The sequence below is a fragment of the Ptychodera flava genome, chromosome 8 (assembly GCF_041260155.1).
Source record: "Ptychodera flava strain L36383 chromosome 8, AS_Pfla_20210202, whole genome shotgun sequence".
NCBI lineage: Eukaryota > Metazoa > Hemichordata > Enteropneusta > Ptychoderidae > Ptychodera > Ptychodera flava.
The window spans coordinates 41,521,932-41,539,788 of NC_091935.1; the positions used below are offsets into that span (position 1 = coordinate 41,521,932).

The 17,857-nt window shown below is 35.4% G+C and overlaps 1 protein-coding gene across 1 annotated transcript; it reads left to right on the forward strand.

Moving 5' to 3' along the window:
- The first annotated feature begins 131 nt into the window (after positions 1 to 131).
- LOC139139374 (kelch-like ECH-associated protein 1) lies at positions 132 to 17,370 on the forward strand. The gene is made up of 5 exons (XM_070708275.1): positions 132 to 284; positions 8,107 to 9,503; positions 10,317 to 10,522; positions 10,917 to 11,093; positions 11,278 to 17,370. Exons 2-5 carry the CDS (start codon positions 8,272 to 8,274, stop codon positions 11,418 to 11,420), a joined length of 1,758 nt encoding a protein of 585 aa, XP_070564376.1. The 5' UTR covers positions 132 to 284; positions 8,107 to 8,271; the 3' UTR covers positions 11,421 to 17,370.
- Positions 17,371 to 17,857: the final 487 nt, after the last annotated feature.

Sequence of the window (17,857 nt, forward strand, 5' to 3'; positions counted from 1 at the left end):
GATTTTTATTCACAACTCAATCTAATGTACAGGAGAACATGTTCAAATGTCTATAACTAGCCAATAGCTTTACCAACATTAAAAGACACCACCTCTTCGTATTTAAATGGAATAACCTATTCATATTTCAGTCTTTGGTGACCGTTGACCTCCCTACAGTAATAATGGCGGAACGGGAGGTTCGCAATTTCGACTGAGTCTGTACAGCTGATTCGGTGAGCTCGATTGTTGGTATTATGGTCGGTTAGGACGTTATAACAAGCTCATTCAAATAACGACAAATGGTAAGTTAAGATCACCGGCTTTCTTTTTTGATTGCCCCTTTAAAGCGACATTGAGGGTATCACAAAACGTAAACGTAGTGTACACTCACTCGTAGTTAGTCTGTGCAATCATGCTATCGGTCTGTTGTTTGTGTATCGATGCCATCATATATGATCAGTTTAACACGTCAGTATGGTGTTTTTACCTGATTCCGTGCTTCATATCGAATATCTGTCGCAATCGTCCGCTTTTTATCGTTTTCAATGAAACTGTTGGTTCATACTGTACATACATGACAGGGCGCGATTCATCACGTTGGGTTCTCCAGGGGAATCCAACAGTGCCCCGGCTTACCCGGTGACATGTCACGACCGCTGAACTGTGCATTTTATGTGCTTTGGAATTTTCACAGCCATATAGACAATAAAGATACTTAAGTGTTATATTGAAAGCTATGCTTGTCGTCAGCGACAGCATCGCTGTCTGGGCGAGATGTTTATCACATCAAGGATCCGCGATTTTGAGTGAGTAGTGCGTTCTTCAGTCTGCGTGTATAAAATTGTCGACTCATCCTGCATTCCCTATAGCGTGGAGCATGGTTTCTCGAAGTGCATGTACACTGTTATACGTCTTCTCCAGCTCAATTGCCAAACCGTACAGTGTACTCAGCGACTGCCTTTCTTTAATAATGTAAACCTGTTCAGGGAAAGTCATTCAAAACCAGCATGAAAATCAAGGTGTCCAGATGATCTCTGTTGCACTATGAACGTGCACCCTCTGCCGTGACAAACACAAAATTTAAATCACCACAGAAACACTATCATGTAGTTTCAGTAAGACTAATAGGCGAAAATAATGTTAACTTGTGCTTTTAGGGCTTCAAAATATATAAATCGGGTAATTATATAGGACATGTTTAAATGTACTGGTGTAGATAAACCTGGCAGGAAAAGGGATATGTCATTGTTATACATGCTGATAATTTCTTGACTATCAGTCTGTATGTTAACATATGTCATAATGCTTCGATATCATACCAACTTACATTCATACAAACATAACCATGTCATAAAAAAGTAGGGAAGTACACATATTCCTGTGTGTGATCATGCACAAGTTTTTTGTTGTTACTGGCTTTCTTTTCCAAAACTTTGTAAGTGTCTTCAGATCATTGCAGTAGTCAGTGTGTGTCACTTTATTCTGGAATACCAGTAGGTCTTTCATTTTCAACAGAGATCTTCAAAATCAAATTTGGATCTCTAAGGTCATAATACAAAGCTTACATTATTTTTCCCAAAGTGATAAACGTACCAAATTTCTGCCCCAAAACAAATCTTTGTGAAACTTTTCATGCAAATATGCATCCTTACACTGGAACAGAATGGGAAGTACATTTACAGGTCTAAAAATGTAATAATAAACTCTCAACCTTCCAATTCATGTTCAACAATATTCTCTAATTAATTCAAAGATATGACCTCAAAACTTAAGGTCAAGGACTATCGGAAAAGAACATTCAACATCAGGACCATGCCAAAAGTGAATGGACATAATCCAAAATCTATCACTGCATTCCTGCCATCCAAACAATACCTTCTAAACATACAACAACAATATGCACTTCTTGAGATTAAGTCTTCAGAAGAATCCTTTACCAAAAAAATTACAACAATATAGCAATAAAGAAAGACAAGTGCATCTGAATTATCACCAAAGGAGTAGATCCAACAAAACACAACACCTACCCTTTCTACAAAGATATGAATGATGACATCAGCATGAATCTAAGCCACACAATAAATTTTGTCCATGCAGAAGAATGAAGAAGCAAAGATTTGATACATGTTTAAATCAAAAACTTTGAAATTACATGGAGCAACCAATCACTGATATCCATATTTCCAGAAACTTAACACTTCACATGTGCAACACAAACAAAAGAAATATCAGGATGGCTACATCAAACATGATGGGAAAAATAAAGGATTACCATGACCAAAGAAACATGACATCTGGATCTCAATATTGTAACTCTGGCCTCTGGTGGAAGCATAGAAGCACTTATCAATCAAAAATGTGAGAACAGAGCAAAATCAAGAAGTGACTGTCAGAACAGATACCTGGGACAATGTTGATCTTACACAATGTCAAAAAGACCTTACTCAAAAGTCTGAACAATAATTGATATTACATTACTATCAATAGACTGATTTGTTTAGCTGCCTTCCATTGCCAACCTATACTTTTGTAATTTTGAGCAGTTTTCTTCTTAGAAATTTTCCTTAGCTTCCCTTTACACCACCTGCTACCTTTCTGCAATTGCTGATAACTCAAAAGTACTGATAAATGCTCCTAAGTACGATCGACGATTGATATGCCATAGCACCACTGCATATTCACAGCTGCCCATAGAGTTACATGTGAGCTAATTTACAAGCTTGTACTGGTATTCATACTGGAATATGTAATTAAGGCAGAATGAACCTTGGGGACAGATATTCTGACTTGCAAACATTTACAATATTCATTTGGCCTACCAATTGTGGGCGCTATTTTGAAACTTATTGAGTAAATAAAGTTTTCACTGGCTCAGTTGTGTGAAAATTGGGAATTTTATCTTGCCCACAGAGATAAAGAAAGGGATGGTGGCTGTCTTGAATTTTAAAAATCATTAAATATTGAGTAATTTGTTTCTTTAGTAAAAGTACCAAAGTTTACACCCTGACTCAATTTTACTTCTTGATTTTTAAAGACAATTCTTGATAGTTTGCTTGAGGAAAGTTTGAGCGAAAATTTAAGTCTTTCATTTTCAAGACATGAATTACTTTTAATAAATACATGTAGATATTAGAGAATATGAAAATGGCACAATAAACCTGAATTTGATTTTCCTGAAAATAATTTTAATGGTAAAGGCAAGTTCTAAATATGATATCTTTGGAATGTAAGTCATGAACAAGATGGCCAGTGCTATGTGATTAGAATGAACATACCACTTCAGGAATGGATTTGACATGTATGTTTAAACTTATATAGATCAATGTGATGTTTGTCAAATTAATCAGATGAAAGAATTTATGTACATCAGTAACATCTTATAATTTGTTATTACATTTATGGCATACATCTATAGGTTTTTGAATGCAAATGAAATAGGGTTAGTATTTGTAAAACACATCAGTGCAAAAAAAAAACTGATGTAGATAAAAGACCTGTATCAGTCTGTATGTGACTGAGTGCAAATCAGTGCATTTATTTGAATAGGAACACCGAGGGAGTTAGGGGCCCATGTGAATGATGTATGGACTGGTTTCCATAGTTACAAGTCAGATGAAGCCCTTGGACGTTAAGGTAGACGCTTTTAATGCTAGATGTAAAATATCCATGCACACTGCTATTTTGACTTTTGTTAAAATCTGTTTGATACTGGTCGATAATGGTAAAATTGTTTGAGAATGCCCTGCATGTAACTAAATGTCATATAATGTTAACTGTGTAGAGGCATGTAATAAAAATATTATTGCCTATACAAGGGTGTATATGCCCTCTCAGCAGGAGACAATTTGCCCTCCTGGCGTCGGCAAATTGTCACCTGCTCACAGGCACATAAACCCATGTATTCAGGCAATAATATACATGTACAATGTGGCTCTGCGCAGTCCTAGCGCCCTGCCCCTTAAATATCAGTCTGCTAGGTACACAGTTGCTTAGATTTTGCTTGAAGGGTAAACAATATTAACTGGTATTTAGAGTTAAGAATACCAAAGTTTTGTTCTTATCACAAGAGAACAATACTGCAAACTCTGGTAGATAAGAAATAGGTAAAACTTTGCTTGTCACCAAAACAGTTGCATAAGTCTGTCATCCTCACCATGGCATGAAGCTGTAGCGAGAGATACACAGCCCTTTGTTTGCTACACAACTTATGGCCTTAGCCTCCCATAAAGGTGCCCTAAATGTCAATTTGAAGGAGGCACATAAGATATAAGTAGTGAAACCAGGCTAGCTGGCTATGACTACCTCTTTGCTAAAGCTAGATGTTCAAGACACAAGTTAGGCATTCTTGGCAACCCAGCATTTATTTCCATTGCAGGATACTATTGCACACCCTAGATGTTTCCAAAAACAGACCAGTAGGTTATGAAAGTGAAGTAGAGGTCCACATTGTGTAAACAAATGAGGTGGCTACTACGACCACCAATACTACAAGATGCCAGAATAGCATTAACACTACCAGCTACTAGATACGCACCGATACTCCCAGCTACAATTAGAATAGAATAAATGCTGCCAAATACTAGAGCAGCATCAATACTGCCAACTGCTAGAATAGCACCAACACTGCCAGTCATTGCAATAGCACCAACACTGCCAGCTACGAGAATGTATTGTCAGCTATTAGAATGGCATTTTGCCAGCTGGTAGCATAGCACCGACACTGTCACCTGCTAGAACAGCCTGAATACTGCCAGCTATTACAATAGCACCAATATTGTCAGTTATTATAATAGCACCAATACTGCCAACAAGTAGAAATAATAGCATAAATACTGTCAGCTGTTAGAATAACACCAATACTGCCAGCTATTAAAATAGCGCCAACACTGCCAGCCTGCTAAAATAGCGCCAATACCACCAGTTACTAGAATAGCACCAACACTACCAGCCTGCTAAAATAGCACCAATACCACCAGTTACTAGAATAGCACCAACACTACCAGCCTGCTAAAATAGCACCAATACCACCAGTTACTAGAATAGCGCCAACACTGCCAGCCTGCTAAAATAGTGCCAATACTACCAGCTATTAGAATAGCGCCAACACTGCCAGCCTGCTAAAATAGCGCCAATACCGCCGTTACTAAAATAGCGCCAACACTGCCAGCCTGCTATAATAGCGCCAGTACTGCCAGCATTGAGAACAATACCAACACTGCCAGCAACGAGAATAGTACCAACTATAATACACTGCTACTACAATAGCATACACTACACTCTGAGCTATTAGATTAGCACAAATGCTTCCAGCCTTATAGATTAGCACAAACACCACCAGCTACTAGAATAGCACAAAATACATGTACATGGCCATATTTTTGATTGCTTGTTCTTATATTTTAATGTCCCTAAAGAATTCCTGCTATAATTTGTAATTGCACTTTGAGAACAGTCAAGAGCACAATAAAAGATAAAATGAAAGGTATTTACGTAAACAGGCCATATTTTAACAGAGTGACTCATCAGTTTTTCTGTTCAGATGTAACACAAAGGTTAAACTGACTCCATATAAAGGATCAGTCTTTATGACAATCAAACGGTACAGAGGCACATTAACAAACAACTGACTGACATCAGGAAAGCTCAAAGTGCAATAACTATTTTTAAAATTAATTACACGTAAGAAAGGCAATCCAAGGTAATGTAATTAATGTTCAATTTTATAACTTACTTAACTTCCAAAGGGTTAAAGGGAGTTGCAGTAAATTTGCGTCTAGGGATAGGATTTGTATTGTCAACTTAGCTGTGTGTGCATCCTTATGGTGAATCAGGTGTAAAATTATGGGTTTGCATTGTATGCCATGAAGTCTTCGAAGTTTGAAATCAGGGGAACAATTGGACAAAAATACAAGAAGGAGATGTGTTTAGAAGTTGTTGTATTATTTAGAGAGTAGAAGATGTGAGAAAACAGATCCTTGTTTTATTAAAATCAAATTTTGGATTTCCCTTGGAGTTATTTTGAGATGATTTCAAGCAGCATGACTGATCAGATTAAATCTAATGTTCAAAGTAACGGTACAATGATCAAAGGATGTACTTGGTGTCTATTTAAATAAAGCAGAGTGCCTTAAATTTCCAAGAGTCATCTCCGTAAAATTACATGCATTAGATTTCCTTCAATCAAAGAGAGTACAGTTCAGTAAATGTTGTCTCAAATTGGCTCCGAGGAAAATTGTCCATAAAATACTTAATTTATACTGAAATGTTTTTCATCTGTAGTACTTTAGAAGTGATAATTTAAATATTTCCTGTCAAAGAACAAAATTGTCTTACGTATCAATCCGAAAAACTTAATGAGTATTAATGGAGATATACAAGTGTCATACAAGTCTGTAACAATAAGGCTTTTTCAAGACATGACCTTGAATACGCTGTCATTGGTGTAAACAGCTATGTTGAGCTCTGAATTCACCTTAGCTTGCACAGGACATTTTCAGTGTCATTACAATTAGATGAGATGAGTATATCCTTACTTTGATATTTCTATGCTGTTTACTTCTCTAGCAAGCTAAAAAGTGAATGAAAGAAGCAATGAATTAGTCCACAGAAAATATCATTTGTTTCTGGTCATCGCCCACACCATTTCCAGACATGCGGGTCATATGTTTATTCTTCTTTGGTATGGACAAAAATTTGCTCCACTGTAGTAATCCCAAACAGACTGGTTACACACAATTTAAATGATTTACAATATTTTTTCAATAAAATTGAAGAAATACCGATATATTTAAGGACCTTACTTCCTTTCATAAAATTTCATGCTCAACAGGAAGATACAGTACTTTGCAGTATGTAAAATTGTTGCAGAAGTCTTACTGAAGTTGTTACAAAAAATAAAATAAAATAAAGATTAAAAAAATAAAATGTTATCACGGCAATCAGGATTAATAGTTTACTGAACTTTGCAGAATGGCAAATAACATGAATACTTTTACATGATAGAATTTCTGCTGTAGTAGTAGACTTGTCAAAAATCTGTTGATATATAAATATCAAAACAGTAAATTAAAGAATTAAGTTCAGCAGACTGTCAGTAACGTTGATGGTGAGGTGATTGTGAAATTGAAGCAATATACTGTGATAGACTCTTGCATAGAAGGTGGGATGAACACAAAGCCACAGCCAGCTAGTCCAGCTAGTATCTACCATGTGACCCCTAAGAAAGCCAAGCAATCAGCGGGCCCGTCTACCGTACTGTAGTAGATATTACAGGATGGAAATGTTACACTTACATTTGCTGACAAAATATGAAGAGTTCTGCAGTGTTTTCTCCAGAGTGTGCGATTTTGCAAATCCCCCACCTATTTTATCAAAACCTCCCACCTATTTTATCAAAATCCTCCACCTGTTTTATGCAGATCCCACACCTAATTTTATTCAAATCCCCAACCTATTTTATCCAAATCCATCCTAAAGTAAATACAGAAGTGTGATGTACTCCATCTAAAATGTCTTTGTGATATTGACAAACACTGAATATTGATAGTAGTATTTCATGCCACAATTACTGTCTATGATGTAACATCACATAGTTTATTAAAGTCACTCTCTGCTTAGCTACATGTAGCTTTTTATGTGCAGAAGCTGAAGGACTATCATCTAAAGTTTGCCTCCAGATTACAAAACTACATGTTTGAACTTGTGTGAATAAGTAGGACTGATTTGAGTACGCCTTTTAATACATTAAACATTTGCTACATGGATAAGAGCAAGAAATAGTAGACACTCTTTGATTTGATATTTTATCCAGTCTCAGTACCATGGAAACCTTAATTTGCTTAACTTAAATTTGCATAATTTATTACAGTCCTCCTCAATCAGAACCAAAATCTCCCTCGAAAAAAAATTCCAAGCGAAGGGGGACATTTCCCCTTGTGAAAGAAACCATGAGAAAACACTGCTCCTGATAGAGTATGACTCAGCATGTTTTTGTTCAACAGAATTCAAATAACAAATGAATGCACCGTAAGTGCTCATACATTTTGATGTGGCTCCTTCAATATGTTAATAATTTGGCAGACGGCTTCTACATTTTTGTCATATTCATGCCTTCTTTCTTTTCAGGTGTGAAGATAGAGGAATTCGATGGAGCTATTTGAAGCATCCAAGAATAGCTGTCATATTCTACTTTGTTTCCTAGGTCGAGTACACCAGAATTCATGATTATCAAGGCCATGTATTAGTTATCGTAGTTTAGAGATTGTGTAGAAACAAACAGAACAGCAGAAGATGGCAGAGTGTATGCTGCAACCTCAATCTTATAATGGTAGTCAGTATAAATTCCAATCAACTCAAGATGGTGCTTTTATCTTCAAAATTGAACAGCATCATGATGAAGCATTTCAGGTGATGAATGAATTGAGGTACAATAAACATTTGTGTGATGTTACTATTAAAGTTGAATCTAAAGAATTTTATGCACACAAAGTTGTGTTAGCATCATCCAGTCCATATTTCAGGGCAATGTTTACAAGTGGTTACAGTGAGTGTCAGAAAAACACGGTGGAACTGAAGGAAACTCACCCCTGTGTCTTTGCTTTGCTGATAGACTTTGCCTATACATCAACCATACTTGTAAATGAGTGGAATGTATTAAAGTTGTTGACAACCGCCGTCATGTTCCAGATGACCCATGTTGTCAATGCGTGCTGTCAATTTCTTGAATATCAGTTAGATCCAAGTAATTGTATTGGCATATCAGAATTTGCTAAAGAGTATTCGCTCACTGAGCTCCACAAAAAAGCCATCTGTTACATCTGTAAGAATTTCTGTGAAGTCTCCAAGACAGAGGAATTTATGAACTTGAACTTATATCAACTTGTCAAATTAGCAAGTCAGGATTGTCTAGATGTGATGTGTGAATCTGAAGTTTATGAAGCATGTCTACGATGGATACGACATGATGAAAAGAGTCGAAGGCCGTGTTTTGATAAATTGTTAGGTGGTGGAATAAGGTGCAGTCAACTCACACCATGCTTCCTCAAGAAACAACTACAAGATTGTGACATTGTGAAATGTGAACCAAAGTGTAAGGATTATTTGGTCAAGATATTTCGAGACCTTACACTACACAAAAAGATCTGTGAGAAAAGTCGCAACCCTCCTTCTCGATGTGTAATTTATTCTGCTGGTGGTTACTTACGACATTCCCTTAGCATCATGGAATGTTACTATCCAGAATCTAATTCCTGGATAAAGCTTGCAGATTTGCCAGAACCAAGGAGTGGACTCAGTGCTGTTACAGTTCTTGGTACATTCTATGCAATTGGTGGACGAAATAACTCTCCTGATGGTAACATGGATTCCAATAGTGTTGATTCCTATGATGCTGTAACCAATACATGGAAATCCTTACAGCCGATGAATTTTCCTCGGAATAGAGTTGGTGTTGGTGTGATTGATGGATTACTATATGCTGTTGGAGGTTCTCAGGGATGTCATCACCATAACACAGTTGAAAGGTTAGTCATACCTTCAATGACCATATCATACATTTGCATGCAAACCTATCTTTGGCTTTCTATCATCAACATCTCTTTGATATACCATTACAAGTGTATTTACCAAGGTAGTATGCACTCCAAAAGTGAAAGACTTAAACTTTTGCTCAAACTTTCCTCAAGGACTCTTTCCACCATTCTCTTTCAAAATCAAGAATAAAAATCAGGGGTCACCATGCAAATTTTTGTACTAGAGAAACAAATACCCCAACATTTACCAAATTCAAAATGGCTGCCATCCCTGTGTTAACTGTATGGAGAAAAATAATTTTTTCAAGTTTTTAAAAACTAAGACAGTGAAAATTTTTCTTATACCAAGAGCTTTAAAATATGCCCTAACAAGATGGTCCTTTCTGTGCTAGAAATACAAATGGAATAAAGACAATACATTACATGCTCGTTCAGTTAGGGGAGCTCTTATATCCGTGAAAGGGGTTTGTCAATTCAAGGAGTTTCCTTGTCATTAAAAATAATATGTTGGCTGTCCCAAGTAAGGTAGTCTTCCAATAATATTGCTGGTGTACAAGTATGCTTGTATCACAGATTTGAGATAACATTGTCAAATATATCCTCTAAGACCTATCTGTAGAGCCTACATGTAGGAGCATAATTCAAGTATAATAATACTAAGTACCAGGTATTATTAATAACACAAAGTATACTTATATACTAAGTATATATATACTAATTCTGTATCTTCACATGTAGTGTACAAGATGGCTACCTCAAAGATGAACATAGATATGTTATTTTTTTATGTTTGTTATGTTTCAGGTACTCCCCTCCACAAGATAAATGGACTCAGGTAGCTTCTATGCACACAAGACGTATTGGTGTCGGTTGTGCTGTTGTCAATCGATTGCTTTATGCTGTTGGGGGTTATGATGGTACAAATCGTTTGAAATGCGTGGAATGTTACTATCCAGAAACTGATGAATGGAAATGTGTAGCACCTATGAATACCACACGTAGTGGTGCAGGTTTGTTTTCAAATACTTTATAGTTTGACAAAATTATGTTTATGTCCTTTATTTGATTTTAATGATAATAAAACTAGGGAAGGGGCATGTTCTCTGATGTAAAACCAACAACATTTGCTCCTTTTTAATATGATACTGAAGTTGAATTTTCACATATAAATTCATGCATATGTTCCAGTAACTCTTTTTAGTCGAAGCCTGTATAAATGCAGGGTTGGTTGGTTTTTTTGCTCACAGCATATACATGTATATAAACTAAATTAAATTGCCAACCAAGTACCGTAGTGCATCAAAATACCAAAATTTGACATTCATAGTGCCTTAGATATCATGAATTGATCTTCATGGACAGTTTAGGTTTCTAAATCAATCTATGTTTTATTGAATATTGTAGGTGTGGTCAGCATGGACAACCATGTGTATGCTGTAGGTGGATATGATGGAACCAGTCAATTGTGTAGTGTTGAACGTTATGATGTAGAAACTAATGAATGGACTTATTTAGCCAATATGAACTCACGAAGAAGTGCATTGAGTGTTGCAGTGCTAGGAGGAAAACTCTATGCATTAGGTAAGTCAATTATGCTATCTCTGTCATTTTACACAATGTCTATTGTTTCAGTGTCAAAGTCACTGTCATATTTAATAATGAATCTGACTAGAATCGGAAATTGACTCGAAAGTTGAGCAAATGACTTAGATGGATCATAAATGTAAGAGCTATAACATTTTGATTTTTTGATTTTGTTTTTTAGGTGGATATGATGGATCTGATTTCTTGGCCAGTGTTGAAGTGTACAATCCAGAAACGGATACTTGGACCATCATAACACAGATGAGCACTGGTCGTAGTGGTGCAGGTGTAGCTGTAGGAATTGAGCCCTGTCTCAATAGGTGACAAAGACGATCCAAGACCCCTCCTAGAAGATCATCAAGACATCATTCAAGATACTCGATGATTTTCCAGTAAGATGGGTCTTATTTGGACAATGGTAATCCAAAAACACTGATGTGAAGTTAATGAGGATTACGGTTTCCTGTACAAGAAGTGACAGGAACTTCTTGATATTTACTCAACAACAGGGAGACACCTTCATTTTCCTTTGTCACCTTAAGTCAGTAAAGCTGTTTAAGATATCAGTTATAAAGTTTTCCATTTATTAATCAGGTCCAAGAAATTTTATCAAACCTTTGATCTTTAACCTTATTTTTAGCTGAGAAAACAGAAAACAACCAGACCATAAAGAAGCTTTTCCATCAGATAGAAATTGGTATTTTATCCAAGACTTTTGGAAGTATCTAAATAAGTATCAGCGCCAAAACATGTATTTCTCAAAAAAACTAGCAAGTCTATTGTGCTATTTCCTGGTGGCCCAGTTACAGAAAAAATGTTCTTAGTGTTTTAACATTTATGAAGGTAAATTGAATATTTCCCATGGACCCTGTTTTGATAATTTGCTCAATATCTTGTGGTGTTTGACTTCATGGATCAATTTTTGAGCAATTCTAAAACCTACTTTGTGTGTGACTGCACTTCTATAAGGAGCTTCCATCAAAATATTCAATATTAATTTCCAAACATAGACTGGTGTGTTTTGACATTTTTGCCAAGTGACATTTATCCAATGAAGAGAAGGGTTTTCAGAAACATCCCTAAGGAATGACCATCTTTGATTTTGAAAAAATTCATCCATGGGTTAATAATTGTTTGTGTTCTTTAAAATCTACTCTCCTACTACTGAAAATGTGGAAATCATATATGCTGACGGTACAACTATCTTACATCCTAAATTCATGTATGATACTTTTTCCTCATGCATAGTCCCTACACAAAACTCCTTTGTCATATGCCATTTTGTCATATGACCTCACATGCTTGACCTCTACCATTATTAGTAACCTATGATTATAGAGTTAACATGGTCAAATGGGGTTTCCATTCAACAAGTCTTTTACATTTTGTTACATCTGTCCAAAGGCGATCTCTGCAAAGAAACAGCTTATTCTGTCAATGGTCCATTGTAAGGATCAACTCTTTCATGTAATGTTACTAGGATTTGACATCAGAATATACCACCTGGTATGCAAATTACACAGCTCACAGTTGAGCAGTGTATGGCCACATGAGAGAGCCAATGAAAATCCTACACTTTGACATTCTCATAGACACTTTTGCATAGGATGTGTCACAGTCAGTGATGTTACCCATAATTCTCCTTGATTTGTACACACTGAGATCACCTATTACCGTACACTGGAGCAAATCTCTTGAGTACACAAAACAGCTTGGTCCACATTTCAAATTGCTGACAGCAATGCTTTGATGATCATTTCTTTCTTATTTCCCACTTTGAATAATGAGAAGATCAGACCTGGCACCCTTTTACATTGAGGAGATAGCAACTTTTTAATGTTTTCAACAGATACTATTGACAGCCATACATAATATTTGCAAGGAAATCAAGGGAATAAATTGCATGTGTTGGCACAGGCGGCCCAAACACTATTAATAAGCATATTATTGAGTTTTTCTCAGTTTTCTCTGTCACTGTCCTGCTCTGACTGATCGTAGTAAATAAAATAAATGACTATATAGCCTAACCTATAGCCTCTTGACCCTTCATTTATTTTACACCACATTACAAGGACGTTTATCTCTCATATACACATCTTGTAATTAATTAGTCAACACAACTAATTATGCTAATCTGTGGACTTATCAAGGGTTGGTCAACATTGCAAAGATAGAGATGTAAATGATTATCTTTCGGGATGTTGACTAACCCATAAAATCCCTGATAAGGCCACGGATTAGCATAATTAGTAATGTTGACTAATTAATTACAAGATGTGTATATGAGAGATAAACGTCCTTGTAATGGGATGTAAAATAAAGAGTCAAGAAGCTGAGTTAGGCTATAAAGTTATTTATTTTTATTTACTACGATCAGTCAGAGCATGAAGAAAAGGAGAAGAACTGATAGAGAAAACTGAGAAAAACTCAATAATAAGCTTATTAATAGTGTTTGGGCCGCCTGTGGTGTTGGCAAAAGAAATGGTATTGATTCTTTGAATGTTCATGACAAAAGAAAATTTGCATGTCTAACAGCTGGTATGATTAGACCATCTCAGTTGCTGATAACTTTACCTTGACAAGCATACATTTTTGGCACCTTTAAACATCGACTTCTTATTCAGTTTACTCTTAAATTTTATGATTCATAATTTTAGACCATACGTTTAAAAATTAATATTGAAATTTAATTTTAATCTTCAGATTGTTCAGAAATTAATAAAATTGAATAAGCCAATAGCAAATGTCTGAGTACACAAATCGAGGAGAATTGTGGGTAACTTCACTTAACACTCAGTGTGTGTATCAAAACAACTCATATATTATGTGCAGAATAAGGGGGCTTTGCAAAGGCACTAATTTTTCCATATTAACCATTTCCACTAAATCAATTTAAGTGGAGATGGTCAGTTGTTTTGATTCGTTGTAAAGTCATTTAGCATTGAAGGGGATCAAGTAACTTGCCATGATCTCATTTACCATTGAAGGCGGTCAAGTAACTTGCCATGATCTCACACTTTCATAACAGTGGCCAATATAACAGTACTTGTCAAAATATAAAAATTCAGGTAAATTTGGTTCTTTTTTCGCCAATTTAGAGGAATATGACCTTAAAATTGGGATATGAAGGTAAAAGTCAGTCTTGATATCACAATGGAATGTTGGTGTAGCGTCTTTCCAAATAGTAAGGTGGTTAGAAGTTTACCAGGAGAGACATGGCTTCCCAATTGTGGCAAAGCCTTACTACGTACTGTGTTTTTGTATAAGTTAGTTATGGAAAGAAACTTAAACGTACAATTTGTTGAGATAGCAGAGAAAATAAACACTACAGTCGTGTTGATGAAAGGCATGTCATAAAAGCAATGTGTGCAGAATGTAAGTAGAATATCTTTGAATTTCTGAAAGATTTGTTTAAAACACAGTCCCTCTATCGTGATAGAGAGACCATCTTTAAAATGAGCAGAACAGTAACAAGAATTATGAACCATTTTCAGGAACAAGGAATTTCTACTTCTTTTACTAGAATTGTGTATATTATATCTTTTCATGCAAAGATAGCATGGAGATTTGTAAATTTAGTTCTAGTTTATCCAATTCCGTATATTCATCGTAAACTCAGAGAGAAACAAGGAGACAGAAGTTACTTGATCACCCTAAAAATGTTCATCTAGAAATGTAATCAATAAAAATATCAAAGTGTTAGATACAGGAATCAAAAATTCTTATCTAAAGTGCAGTATGTTGCAATCACAATTTTGACCTCATTATTAATCAGTGTTTATGTTTCTTTCCCAAAACGACCACCAACATTATCATTACAGTGAAAAGGACTTTTGAATTGTAATGATTGTACCGTGATTGCTATGGCTTTGTTGGTTATACAACAGTCCTAAATCTGACATGGGAGACATTTTAACCAAACTTAGCAAGTCAATTGAATACTTTCTGAAGAGAATTTCTTTTTAATTCACTGTAACCTTTTACAAGAGCATGAATTGCTGTACAAGTATTTTTTGTCTTTCATTTCATGATGTTTCAATTTTAAACAGAAATAGCTGACTGCCAAATGACTAATACAGGTATGTACCGGTATGTATAATTCTTAAACCTGTACACATTTCAATGGATTGCAAAACCCAGCAGCTGTTATCATAATAAGCATTGTTTACATTTACATCTATTCCTTCAGACAACTAACACATTTCTATGGTAATTGATGCAAATCTGTCAATCTTATCATCAATTCATTTTTACAGTAATGATTACACAGCAGGGTTGTAGTTGTAGTCCAGATGACTTTATTCAAAAGAGAGTTTCAAAGTGGAATACGAAAATGTTCAGTTTTACTCACAAAGTCATCTATGAAGCAGCAGAACTATTTTAATGATACTTTTATGAGTATCATAAAAATCATACATCAATTTGGCATCAATTTCTATGAAGTATAATCATGTACAAACACCATTCAAGGTCAAAGTCATGACCAGTTTTATCCAGGCAAGAGACTGTAAAAATTGTTTGTCATCATGTGCATTATATTGAGACTTGCATATCTTGTTTTCTTCTTTTCAAACAAAACAGCTACCATACACCAAAACAGCCACCATACACCAAAACAGCTACCATACACCAAAACAGCTACCATACATTTAAATATTCATACTATCAGACTGCTATTAATAGACGATGTCTGAAACTGCCCATAATCATTGAAAGCACAACCCTGAAACCATTCTCATTAAATTTCATTCATACATTGTAGAAGATAATTGCTAGCTATCTTTTGCTTTTTGTTTGCAAGAGAACCCAGTTTAATTTCTTTACCAGCATATATGATACCAAATCATGTCTCATTGTTATCACATTCAATTTATACCCTCTCAGCTGTTTCAATTGCTCCCTAAAGTAATTCTTGGTTGGAAAGTGTCCACTTCCTGTTGTTTCCTATCACTTTGTTAATTTGACACTTCTTGTAAATTTCAGAACAACATTGGTCAAAATTGTGTATGAAAAAGTGAACCAAACCGTAAACCCTTTTGCTGCAGGGTTTATGACTAAACTTTATAATGGTTGTGAGATAGATGGACATTCATGAAAGCAGCTAAAGAGGTTCAGTAGACTTTGAGATATGAGTTCAAATAGGTATGGGTACCTATAATGCCAAGGTGATCAGACTTGAAAGTATCACAGAGTAACAAACAAAAGCTGTAAATAAAGTCTTCAGTGTATACAAATCAATTGTGATTACTTGATGGTAATGTGATACATTGTCATGCAAGGAATGGTTTTGAACACTGTCTAGCCAAGTTTTCCTAACTTGATTTTCAGTCAATCTCCACTGATAAGGTTAATGAAATGAAATGAGAATGAATTAAGAATATTTTTAGATCCATGGTAAGGAAACATCAGCTGATGTTTAAGCTATTTTAAATTCCATGTAAACTAAAAGTAACTGTTGTCCTTAAACATGATCACTTTGATCTAAAGGTTTATGTGGGATCCATAGCTGGCTTTATTGAGTCTATTAGTCTGTCAGATACTTGACTTGTTCAAATCTCATTTCCCAGAGGAGCTAGAATTTTTCCAAGCTACCAAGTTTAAAATATTGGATGACTTGTCAGAGGCAGTAAAGTCTTACAATTTTGTTGTATATTTATCATTCCTCAGCATTTATAGGTGTCTTCCATCTTTCATTCTCTTCAATAAATCAATACTCTGTAAGAGGCTTTGAAATTAAACAAAACAGATTTTCATATCTTGCAAGTCAATCTTCTGATAGGCTGATATACTTCAATTTTCCTGTTATATCTACTCTGCCCTAGTCTTGTGGATATATTTCAGAGTAGCAATGTTTTTTACTATCACATTGTGTAATTCCATGTGAAAGATTCCATGTAGATATCATCATAGTGAATTTTGACTACTATGAACTCTTCCTGTCTAAAAATTTTAACATTTACAATCTCTTGCCATTTGTAGATTTTTGTGTGAATAAGAATCTGATTTAGCATATAATTATGGCCTAACAGATCTTGATGTAGTTGTCTGAAAATATAATTACTGGTACTTGAAGTCATTGTTGGTGGTTATTGGGATGATTTGATCAGTTGGCTGTTTATCTTGTCCTTAGAGCAAAAATTGTGGTGCATTTAATATCCTAAGGTAGAGAAAATGAAATTACAAGTTTACAAATGTATTGTTAAAGTCTTATTCGCCAATCTGATATTGTCACCACTAGATATTAATTTTAATTAAAAATACATTGTCAAGAAAATTATTTTGTTTTAGTGTTTTCTTGATCAGGCTTATTTCTGTCAATGATTGTTTTGATATTTGCAATTTACATTGTAATTATAGCTGGAGTAATCAATACTTTACACAACAAGTATGTCACGGATAAAGTTCCATCATATTTTAAATTTCAAGAACCCCCTCTAGGGGAGCTGTCATTATTTACGACCGAGGGGGGTCAGGGGAATGTGAGAGGGGCATCACTCAAAATATTGAAAACTTCAAGGGGTGGCTTAAAATGTGGAGAGGAAGAAGGGGGATTACTTAATATTTATGTGCAAAATAAATTGAAATAGCTTTCAGATTGCACCATTGCACACATCAGTTTCTGAGCCAGAGCAATAATTTTCGCTCCGCTGACCTACCTCTTAACGGGTAGCGCTGAGCTGTTGCCATAAAGAGGCGCGTGGTTTACGACGATGCATTGCACACATCAATTTCTCAAATTTTTACAGGATCTAGGACAAAAC

Coding starts and splice junctions, on each gene's coding strand:
- LOC139139374 (XM_070708275.1), top strand. CDS start 8,272: ATGGCAGAGTGTATGCTGCAACCTCAATCTTATAATGGTAGTCAGTAT. Junction 9,504..10,316: donor CACCATAACACAGTTGAAAG/GTTAGTCATACC, acceptor GTTATGTTTCAG/GTACTCCCCTCCACAAGATA. Junction 11,094..11,277: donor AGGAAAACTCTATGCATTAG/GTAAGTCAATTA, acceptor TTTGTTTTTTAG/GTGGATATGATGGATCTGAT.